The 12,639-nt window shown below is 36.7% G+C and overlaps 1 protein-coding gene across 4 annotated transcripts in view; it reads left to right on the plus strand.

The window, feature by feature from the left end:
• LOC117327249 (protein mono-ADP-ribosyltransferase PARP4-like) overlaps positions 1-12,639 on the plus strand; it is an 80,559-nt gene that overhangs the window by 5,986 nt on the left and 61,934 nt on the right. For all 4 annotated transcript variants that reach the window (XM_033884153.1, XM_033884150.1, XM_033884152.1 and 1 more), the window contains 8 exons: positions 194-352; positions 1,591-1,751; positions 2,263-2,400; positions 3,090-3,188; positions 3,761-3,944; positions 4,472-4,622; positions 5,218-5,354; positions 5,799-6,023. In XM_033884153.1, coding sequence (XP_033740044.1) covers positions 194-352; positions 1,591-1,751; positions 2,263-2,400; positions 3,090-3,188; positions 3,761-3,944; positions 4,472-4,622; positions 5,218-5,354; positions 5,799-6,023 — 1,254 coding nt within the window. The remainder of the gene's footprint in view (positions 1-193; positions 353-1,590; positions 1,752-2,262; positions 2,401-3,089; positions 3,189-3,760; positions 3,945-4,471; positions 4,623-5,217; positions 5,355-5,798; positions 6,024-12,639) is intronic.

Below are 12,639 nucleotides of genomic sequence, written 5' to 3' on the forward strand. Positions count from 1 at the left end.
TATCATTTCTGCCTCAGTTATTCTTCGCTGATCGATTCTTTAAGAAAAAAGGTTAGAAAACGGGAGATCAAAATTTAACTTAATAAATTAAACAGGTTTGTACCAAACTAAGGTTAGAATACTACATCCCTGAAAGTGGCCTAGATTGATTAGGCCTTGTACATTGGACAATATTTTATGTCGAATGTTTTAGATTGAGAAAGCTGAAGCATTGCTGATGAAGCTGAGAAGTCAACCAGAAGACAAAGAGTCTGTCCTTAGTGAGTTCTACTCCACTCTCCCACACAACACTAAGGTGTCTGTCAGCGGGGTGAACAATGCCTGGTTGTCTAGTGAGCAGGATATCTGTCAGGTAAGCACAGTCCGTCCGTATCATTTAAACATTGGCTATGAGATCACATGATATCTGTCAGGTAAGTACAGTTCATTTCATTTAAACATTGGCTATCTGATGTTAAGATAATGATATCTAACCTGTAATCTTCGATAGGTGGTTGGGTGGCACAGTGGTAACACACTTGCCCTTCACCTAAGCGGCTGAGGTTCGATTCCCTGTTCGGACGTGAAAAGGTATGGGGTCACCTAACCAACCACGAGGGTTTTCCCTGGGTACTCCGGTTTCCTCCAACAGTAAGACCCCTCGTGCACTTCCATCCGGGCCAACAAGCGTGATTAATATAAGTTAATATAACTTGTTTCGCAATTGTTGTAAAATAAATAAAGTTTACAAACTTCGATGTAGCCCGAGATTCCTCTGGCCCTGACATCATGTCTGGTATCACATAATTATATACTATATCACTACATCAAATTTTTCTTTTTTCGCTCCATTGTGCTATGATAGGGTGATTGGCGAAACCGTGACCTACATATATAGTTTGCAATATGGTGTCAAATCAAGTGTGAAATTTTGACCAGTGTAAAGCGAGGGTCTATACAGACAAAATAAAACATTGATACAGGACCATCTGGGTGTTTAGGGGTAGATAAATATCTTATTTACCCATAAATGCAAGTTAGGTGTTATGTCATGCCAAATTTCATTTTATCTGCACCAAAATCTTACCAACACCAAACGATGTCAGAGAATTCCACGTTTTCATATAGTAGTGAGCGCTGGCCTTACACCAGACATGGTATCAGGGCCAGAGGAAACTTGGGGCTTACTTTGATGTTAACTGACATTAACAATCAACATATTTTAGATTTTTTTTTTTTTTTTTCCAAACAGCATGAAATAGCAGGAAAGCAAACCCTGTGGATCTCTTGCTTTCGCGAAACAATAAACACGAAATGTTGCATGTTCTATCAAAATACAGTGAAGCCAGCTCAAAGAAAAAATCATGGTTTGCTGATTAAAAATGAAAAAAAAATAATAACCATTTCCAGGACTTTTGATAAACCTTTGAGAAAATTTTGGCTCTCTAAAATTAATTTTGAAGTTTTGGTTTTAGTTGAATTTTTTTTCTATTTGACACATATTTTGAACTTTCTTTTGCTGGAAATTGTGGTTTGACTCCCATAATTGATGTAAGTCAATGAACAACTGAAGACCCCCGATTTAAGGTTGTATATCTAAATGTTTTTAAGGTGATGAAGGACATGCTGACGGTCAGTGAAGCTACCGGCTGGTCACTTCGAGGGTCAACAGAGTCCAAGTACCGTGCCCTTAGGTGTCAGATAGAACATAGAGCCCCTGATCACCATGTGTACAAGACTGTCAAGGCCCTCGTTAACAAATCCCTGGATGGGTATATACTTTTTTCCTGATCATACAGTAGATGTAGAAATAGAATTCTTTGTCTCTGTAATGAATAACAAGTAAGCTTTTTGTTTTATTATTAATAATAGTTTGTAAATGCTTGCATTAGTCATACATGAATGTTTAAAATTAAAGAAATTATTCTTATAAATACTAGTTTTAACATCAAGCATGCTTTGAATTGTAACTCTTCTAGCTGATCAAATATTGGTTCTAAAAAGATTGTAATTACCTTCAATTGAGTTGGTACAGTAAAACCGTGAAGTCATGGGATCATGAAAAACTTTTGAGTTTCAATGTAGATGTTTTGGTATTAACGGGGTCTTCAACTTATCCGAGTTTGAGTTAACAAAGTTGAATGTATGTAGTATAAGTTCTGCGTTTATATCCCTCAAAATTGTTTGTAGTTAATTAAAAGTACAGTTTTATACAAGATATGAAAAGCTTCTGTTACATTCTGTTACAACAAAATTTTTTAAATGTTTACTGATTTTTTTTAGGAGTACCAGACTGAACATCGTGAACGTGTTTGAGGTACAGAGACAGATGGAGGAGGATAACTTTACCGATGAGATCTACGGTCAGACACTTTTGTTTCACGCCTCCAAACCCAACAACTTTGTTGGGATCCTGTCCAGGTAATGACCTACAAACATTTCACTGTCACTTACCCATGATAAAAACCCCAGGGAGTCAGTGTGCTTACCCATGATAAAAACCCCAGGGAGTCAGTGTGCTTACCCATGATAAAAACCCCAGGGAGTGTATATATGGTCCTTGAATTAATGTGATGGTAAGAACATAGTAGTCTTTTCTTATAAACACAGGTGGTTTTATCACAATCATTAATGTGCAGCGCCACACACCAGCAGAAAAGTTACTCTGACCCATATAGGTATTAAATTGGCTGATTTACATTTTATGAAACTAAATGATAATGGATCGATTAAAATTGTCTATGCTGAACCAGATATCTGTGCATTATCTTCCACAATCCGAAGAAAAGACTGATAATGGGCAAGTGACAGCGGACAACAACTGTCCAGTCTCTGTGGCCAAATCCATCACAACAACGGACAACCGTTTATAGGACACAGTAGATCCGGTAAATAATGTCGAACTGCAGCAGTGTCGAGAAGAAAATCCTGTACTAATAGACTCTGATGTAGAGGGCGCTGATGATGGTCCCTGTTACCTACCGAAATTTCTCTGCCCAAGTTCCAATCCTATATGCTGAAGTGCATGAAATGCTGTTGTAAAAAAACTGCTAAGAATGCAAGTTGTTTGTTCCTCATACAATATGTGATGATTACATTGGGTTCCCTAGGGGTCTACTGATGCCAAAGATGGTTGTGGACGACTTCGGAGGGAAGAGGACAGATGCTGGAATGTTGGGAGCAGGCATCTACTTTGCGAGTGCTGCCAGGTAAGTGTGTACAGGTAAAATGGAGTTGTAAGTGTATACAGGTAACAAGTAAAAGGGAATTAGGTTTTAGAGAGGTAAACATGAAAAGGAATAACATGTGCTAGCACTTGATACAACGTATCAAAAAACAATAACATTTTGATTTTAGGATTTTCATCTCTAGCGATGAATGGTTATTTAGAATTGACCCTAATTGAGAATTTACCTTCTCACAAAAATCTGAAATACAATACAGCTACAAACCTCATTGTTTATCTGCAGTAATATATGAACTACTAATTATTGACTTTGACAAACTTATTTGTGAACTATTTTAAGAAGGTATTCTTGACGTCACTACAGTATCCATGGGAACATACATTAAGTAATTAGCATAATTACTGCAAATAAGCCCTTGCCACAAATAAGCCCCCTTCTTCATTTTTACAGAATCATCAATTTTGAAATAAGTAAGCCAAAATTTGTTCACAAATAAGCCCTCCCCGAACTTTTATGACCTAACTTTTTCTTGACTAGGGGAGGAGAATCATTTGAGGACATACACAGTATATACAAATTTTACATCTTTCCAGTACGAGTGTTAAGTACTCACAGGTCAGTAAGAGTCGGGGTACGAGGATGATGCTGGTTAATAAGGTGGCTCTGGGTAAATGTATGGACCTGTATAAACACGACCAGACACTCACCAAGGCTCCAGACGGTTACTTCAGTGTCCACGGTGTGGCAAAGACATCGAACAAACCATCAGACTTCACGGTAAGGCGTTGCCACGATTTACATTTCATCAAGGTACAAACTTACTGATGGAAGCTATATATGTATGTAGCCTTTATTATGTAGACAGTGGAGCTAGGGAGGTTCAGACTCCATACTTTCTTTACATCCGATAAAATTTCAAATCTGGTAATTTTGGTAGAATGATAGAACACTTCCCATTGTTAACCGACCCCCAAGACATTTCTTCAAGGTTTCAATTATGTCTTAGTGAGATGCATTTGTTGAACATTGGTACGTTTTTTGTTTTTTTTTTAATTTTTCAAATCGGTCAACATTTGTACAGTGGAGAATAGCCTTACTAACCATTTTTAGATATTCCTCTCCCCACTCCAATAAACACATATTTTTCATGTGTTGAATAAAAATATGAAAGAACAAAATTGATTCTGATTTTTCATCTTCTCTCAAAAAGTTGGAGATCATACAAAGAATTTTCATTCACACAATTATGCCATTTCTTGTAGAGCATACCTCAAACATTGTTAGTGATTTTGTTGGTTCTGTAGGAGGATGAGTATGTAGTGTACTCGCCAGACCAACAGAAGATGTGCTACCTGGTGGAGTTTACTGTTGGTAGTGAGATACCTAAACCAATGGACATTGTACCAACAGAGGACGCCATGGATATGAACACCCAAGCTACATTTGACAAAATCAGTAAGTTTTTAATCTTAATTGTAAAGAGACTGATTATTTAAAAGGTATTTTCATTTACTCACGAATTAATTTTATTTTCACCAATTGTTTTTGTCTAGAAAATCAAGAAATTTGTTTGTTAGTACAAAGTTAAACTTTGCATTAACAAAGAAATTTTCTTGATTTTAGATGTCTTAGATATACATAAATTGTTACTGACAAGTCAGTGTAATGATTTCCTGCCTTTGAAATGGAATTTCACAACTGAAAAGGTAAACTTTTGAACAGAAACAAATTATTTTGGAAACTGTGATGGATTCTTATTATATCTTTTATACAAATCTGGAAAATACATGACATTCATGATCAGTCAATTGTTACACTATCACGACTTGAGATTTTGAAATATGACCTTTACCTTTTAGACAAGGTCACCCTCCTCTGCTGAAGAAGAAACAAAATGATAGAGTATAACCTTGACATTTTACAAGAAAGTCATAAACTTGTACCTTGTAAAGCATTTTACAAATTATGACAAAAAAACAAAACAAAAAGCATTATAATTTTGAAATAATATTAAACCAGTGTATTATGTTATATAAACTACATGTTTTAGATCTAAAAGATGTGAAAGATGTATTGGACCCCATGTCAAAGGTCAAATCGGGACTGGTGGCTGATGGGAAGGAAGTTAATCCTGTGGAACTAGAGGATGTAAATGTATTTGCTAAAATGATGGATCTTGTGGCAGAGGTAATCAATTTTTATGACAAATGATTGTGTAAACTGGTGTTATTATAACGAGAAAAGAAAAAAAAAATTTCTTGTTAATATTTTATATGCATTTGACAACTGATTAAAAAATGAAAATTCCATGCAACTAAACATTTCCCCTCTATATGATCTAATAATTCTGGGTTTTAGAAAGTTATAATGATAAATCAATTCTACTATTGATTAGTGTTATCTGGTATCATATAAAATGGAGTGGTGACCTTGACATTTTAGACAAGGTCACTCCCCTCTGCTGAAGAAATTGATATCAGAGTATAACCTTACATTTTAGGAGAAAGTCATAAACCTGTATAGTAACTAATATGTGGTAATTAAAAGATCATTTAAATTTCACAGAATTTTCATGGAAATTAAATAAAATAACTACCTGAGATTTTGAAATATGACCTTGACCTTTTTCAGGTGAAGGTCTTACAAGTTTACCACAACAAGAGTAACGAAATGTTGGAGGGGAAGTATGTGTTCCCTCTAGACGAGATGGCCGCAGTGTGTGGGTTTGAAGCTTACATCAATGACAAGCATGTGGTAGGGGAGGTGAAGGAAAAAGAGACGGCACACAAGGAGTACAAGAAGGCCATTAGTGAGGGCCATGGAGCCTACCTCATGGACCAGGACGAAGAATCACCGGTATGTTTAAAACTTAAGCAGTTTCATATTAAAGAAGTTATGAAGTATCATTTCAGTGGCAAATTCTGGCAACAATATGTCGTCTGATAAAATTGGAAATGGTTTCTTTTGCCTTAGATTAATTTTTGAGCATATTTACATTTTGCAAGACTTTGTCTGGTTTTCTTTTGTTGTTTTTTTCGTTTTTTTTTTTTTTTCAATAAATAAATTTAAACCAAATGTGTATAAGATGGCACTTTCTTTACTGTATAGGGATGTATTTATGTCCCCACCATGAAATAAGAGGGCATATACGTAGTGTTACCCATGTCCGTCCCGTCCCGATGTAAACTGTAACTAGCTATTCTCAGGAACTGCTGATGTGATGCTAACCAAACTTTGTATATATAATGGGTATAATGTCGTGTTGTCCACCTAACCAAACTTTGTATATATAATGAGTATAATGTCGTGTTGTCCACCTAACCAAACTTTGTATATATAATGAGTATAATGTTGTGTTGTCCATGTAACTCTTTATTCACGGATCAAACATCCAATACATCTGACATTGTTGTGTTTCGGGGTGTTTATTGGCAATATATCTTCTAATAGATTTTTACTTTGGATCTTACTTTTAATTACCATTGATAAGTAAAGAGTTCTTAATAATCTACCTTATACAAAATGTGAATGAGGAAGTTTTGATGTAAAGCAGTATTTCAGATGAAGTATTTGATAAATATAGATGATGGATTAGAATTGATGTCCTATATATATTGATATCTATAACAATATATCTGTGTTATTTTGTAACCTTCACCTCTGATGTCCTATATATATTGATATCTATAACAATATATCTGTGTTATTTTGTAACCTTCACCTCTGATGTCCTATTTATATCTATAACAATATATCTGTGTTATTTTGTAACCTTCACCTCTGATGGCCAATATTATTATATATTGATATTTATAACAATATATCTGTGTTATTTTGTAACCTTCACCTCTGATGTCCTATATATATTGATATCTATAACAATATATCTGTGTTATTTTGTAACCTACACCTCTGATGTCCTATTGATATTGATATCTATAACAATATATCTGTGTTATTTTGTAACCTTCACCTCTGATGTCCTATTTATATCTATAACAATATATCTGTGTTATTTTGTAACCTTCACCTCTGATGTCCTATATATATTGATATCTATAACAATATATCTGTGTTATTTTGTAACCTTCACCTCTGATGACCTATTGATATCTATAACAATATATCTGTGTTATTTTGTAACCTTCACCTCTGATGTCCTATATACAGTCAAACCTCGATGATTCGAACTTCGTTGATTCGAATTTCTCGCTGTATCGAACTTTTTGCTTGGTCCCGAATTTTCTCACTATATAACACTACTAACGAAACTATGTATGATTCGAATTTTTATAAATCGAAGTTTTCGATGTATCGAACTTTTTTCATGACCCGTTAGCTATGATATTATAGGTAATTGACATCTCATGATTCGAACAAAAAATTTACCTGTACTGACCACTGGACAGGTGTTTGTCGTGACCCCTGCGGCAAGATTTCACACCTCTCCCCCAAATGCCCTGACTGACAATAGGGATAACGATAGCGTGTGTTGTCACTCCCGGTCATGGGGTTTATTAATAATCAGATCAAATTGATAGATAAAAAGTGTATTTAGAAGCCATGACATTTAATCGCTCCGGTAAAACATTTCGGTAGTCGTCTCTGATCATCTCCGCCGCCATTGAAATCAGCGTTCGGTGAGTAAATTTTACGGAACTATAAAACAACCGGACCATTTTTAAACACGAACAATTAGCGATGGCTTCACTCATATTCAAAGTGTGACGTTTCAAACTTATACATAAATATCCAAGTAAATCGATTATTTGTCATTCAATCATGCATTCTCCAACCGATCGGCATTCCGTATTTTATATGCACATAACGTAAACGCACGTGTCTTTAGCAGAAAAGCCTAACGACTTACGTAAGTGTGCATTGTACTTCTTTTGTTTTATCTGTTAAACGCGATATAAGTGTTTTGTAACCGATACATATTCTGTTTAATTATCAAGAAAACATCGATCTATTGTCAACCATGAATAATTCGAAGTCCCGCTGTATCGAAGTTTTTCTGTTAGTCCCTTGAACTTCGAAACATCGAAGTTTGACTGTATATTGATATCTATAACAATATATCTGTGTTATTTTGTAACCTTCACCTCTGATGTCCAATATTATTATATATTGATATCTATAACAAAATGTCTGTGTTATTTTGTAACCTTCACCTCTGATGTCCTATTGATATCTATAACAATATATCTGTGTTATTTTGTAACCTTCACCTCTGATATCCTATTTATATCTATAACAATATATCTGTGTTATTCTATAACAATATATCTGTGTTATTTTGTAACCTTCACCTCTGATGTCCTATATATATTTATATCTATAACAATATATCTGTGTTATTTTGTAACCTTCACCTCTGATGTCCTATATATATTGATATCTATAACAATATATCTGTGTTATTTTGTAACCTTCACCTCTGATGTCCTGTATATATTGATATCTATAACAATATATCTGTGTTATTTTGTAACCTACACCTCTGATGTCCTATTGATATCTATAACAATATATCTGTGTTATTTTGTAACCTTCACCTCTGATGTCCTATATATATTGATATCTATAACAATATATCTGTGTTATTTTGTAACCTTCACCTCTGATGTCCTATAATGAAGCTTATGTATATAAGCTAAGTTTAAACTGACAAATCATAAGTCTATGTTTATTAATTCATATATTAATAAACCTTGATCTTTATAATTATCAAGAAGTACTTGTGAGGCATATTGACTTATTCAGAGTGATACAATATAGATAGGCCCAAGTAGGGCCAGTTTGTTGACGGTTATGATATATACAGTATCGGGGCCGGGCAGGCCTAGGTCAATAAGTGATTTGATTGGTCAACAGAATTTGGCAAGCATCTTTTGTTTTAGTGGGGAATGGCTAACGCAGCGTTTTAATCAGCAATTTATAACCACTCATCTACAACATCTACGAATTTAAATCATGGATATTTCTTACGGTACAAGACTTCAGCATTTGAGATTCTCTCTATTTGAGAAGTTTGCAGACTGTGGATTGTTTTAATAGCAGTTGCTGAAACCACTTTTGTTCGGACCCTTTCCCCCCCGAGACCCGAGACGATGGCATCGACAAGGCAGGACAATACTTCATCCAGCAAACGCAGGAACCGATCTAATAATACGCCTTGGGACTCTAACAACCCAAAAAATTGGACTATCCAAAGACTAAAAAGTGAACTGGAAAATTTAGGAATTCACGGCTCATTCATGGGTATGACCAAAACGGCATTACGCAATCTCTACTTGGACAATGTGAATAGAGGAACCCAATCAACGAACTATGAAATATTACCTCGTGTGAATAATGCTTCCGAGGAAGATCTTGGTAATAATGAGACTGACGATTTACCGTCAAGTAGTGCTTCACAACATAATTCTAATGTGACCGAGGAACTACGTGCAGAAGCGGACCAAATCGCACAGTCATCCCAGTCAGGTAGTGATCAGTCGGCCCGTGCAACATCCCCGCCTGGTGGCGATAGCAGCAGCACAACGCGTAGGGATATTTCCAATATGGCGGCGCCCATGACAGATGTGCAAAATTTACAAAAAACGGTCATCGAGCTGCAACAAACTGTGATTTCGATGATGAATGGCAGGAATACAAACCGTGAAATCACCAGTGGACATGCTTCCTCAGGATTTACATTATCTACAGCTATGGCGGCGATGAGGAACAATGAATGCGATAGCAACAGGATCTCTGCCACGTCAATGAATCCAGGTGGGTACAGTCTACCTCGTTCAAAATATGGCGTACCCGCCGAATGTATTCCACATGTCGATGTCGTATCGGAGAACACACAAAGGAAGATATGGGAAGGTAGAGATATCAATCTAGCTAGCCTGTTAATTCCCTGTTTTGAGACGTGTCGGAATGCCGGTGACGATTTCGGGGGGTTACATGGTATTACTATAAACATAAATCAGAATGAAGATCGGGATCCACGCCTGAATAAAGCTTTGAGCATAGCAGAGTTCATTACTGCGTTTGGAAAATACAAAAGAGTACTGTGTACAAAATTCCCGGACCGCAGACCAGAATTAGACACATACGAGGCTAACATTATAGAAATTTCGAATATTTATGGCCCTCGTTTCTACGATTACCATTGCCAATTTTCTGCAAGGGCAGCAGCAGCATTGAGGGATAACAACATTAAAGTAGATTGGGCAGTGAAAGACAATGGCCTACTGAATATGGTTATTGGTAATACCAAAGCCAATACTTGCAATTTGTGTGGGTTGACTACTCATTCAACACCCTTCTGTCCACAACAGCGTAACAAATCGTGGAATAACAACAAACAGCAACAAGGGCGAAAGGATGTGGATAAGCATGGCCGTCCTAAAATCAAAGTCAATGGCCAAGAAGTTTGTAACAATTTCAACAACGGTAAATGCACACGGGGAGACAATTGTTTCTTTGCACACGTGTGTTCCAATTGTCAAGCCAACAACCATGGAGCTAATGCGTGTAAGAAAAACAAACAACAATGACAAACGGTTATGCCTGACAGGCCCTCTACACCTTTAAACATTGAGAGGTTAGCCGAAGAATTACAGAACCATCCCGACAGGCATTTCGTGGACTATTTAATAGAAGGACTTAAGCAAGGTTTTGATACAAAGGTGTCAACTACCTCTCTTCCCACTAAGGAATGTAAGAACTTACAATCTGCCAACAATAATGCTGCCATAGTAGATACTCTTATTTCCTCCGAGTTAGAGAAAGGGTTTTTATGTGGACCATTCCAACGACTTCCATTTGAGCATTACAGAGTCAGCCCCATTGGAGTTGCTATTGGGAAATACTCAAAGAAACCTCGATTGATCGTGGATCTATCTTCCCCTCATGAAGATACTGATCATCCATCCATCAATGAACTTATCGACAAAGAACAATGTTCATTAAGCTATGTTAAGATAGACGATGCGGTTAATATAATTCAATCATTAGGAAGAAATACTACAATGTGTAAAACTGATATATCAGACGCGTTCAAACTGATACCTATTCATCCTAGTCAGTGGCATTTATTTTGTGTTCAGTGGAAGGGAAGCTATTATTTTTATAACAAGCTAGCATTCGGGTGCAGATCAAGCCCTAAGATTTTTGACACCCTATCAGAAGCCGTGTGTTGGATAGCACAGCACAATTACGGAATTTCCCACATCATGCATTTGTTAGACGATTTCATCACTTTCGATGGCCCAGGCGTATGTGGGGAACGCAACATGGCTCTACTTTACCTGATTTTCAACAGATTAAATATTCCCATGGCCAAACACAAAACTTGTGGACCAGAAACTGTCATAGAGTATTTGGGTATTATTTTGGATTCTATCAATATGGAGGCACGGTTACCAGTGGACAAATTGGTAAGAATTACAGAATTCTTGACTGACTTCCTAAGTAAGTCATCGTGTACCAAGAGGGAGATGCTACAATTGCTTGGTCACCTCAACTTTGCAAGTAGAGTCGTGATACCCGGTAGAGCATTCGTTTCCCACCTGATTCGATGTTCTACCACAGTTAAACACCTTCATCATTATATCAGGATAAACAATGATTGTAGAGAGGATATTAGAATGTGGAGGCAATTCTTACTACATTGGAATGGTGTGTCTATGTTCTATAATACGCGAGTTATAACTTCTGATGACTTGCGTCTGTTCACAGATGCATCAGGTACTCGTGGATTTGGCGGTATATTTCAACAAGAGTGGTTCGCTGAACCATGGCCTACAAGTCTACGTGAATCGGTGTCGCAAGTAGATGAATTATCTATCGCGTTTAAGGAACTTTATCCGATTGTGGTAGCAGCATTATTGTGGGGTCACAAATGGGTTGGCCAGCGTATCGTATTTATGTGTGATAACTCTGCTACAGTGGCTATTCTTCAGAAAGGCCGCTCCAAATCAGCTCACATTATGCCACTTATGAGAAGACTAACTTTGTGTGCTGCCACTCATAATTTCTGCATATTATCTAAACATGTCCCAGGTAGACACAATGTGATTGCTGATTCTCTGTCTCGATTACAGTTGCAGAAATTTCGACACCTGGTTCCAACAGCCTGCAAGTACCCACGCACAGTTCCAGCTCCAGCACACATCTTGTGGAGCTCCAGCCTGTAATTAAGGAGTTGTGGGATTCCGCGATAGCTCCCAGCACCAGATCGACGTATCAGACAGGTTTCAACTTGTTTATTAGATTCCTTCTAATGACAGGTGTTATAGTGTGTGCAAGTGCAGTTAAAGACATTCGTGTGACAGAAGACTTGTTGATTTATTTTGCCGCGAATTGCTTCACTAATAACTTATCTTACAGTACAGTTAAACTATATATTTGTGGCATTCGTTTCATGTGTCTTCAACAGAACATTAGTTATCCAGTCGGAACAGACTTGCCTCGT

The sequence above is a fragment of the Pecten maximus genome, chromosome 5, assembly GCF_902652985.1.
Source record: "Pecten maximus chromosome 5, xPecMax1.1, whole genome shotgun sequence".
NCBI lineage: Eukaryota > Metazoa > Mollusca > Bivalvia > Pectinida > Pectinidae > Pecten > Pecten maximus.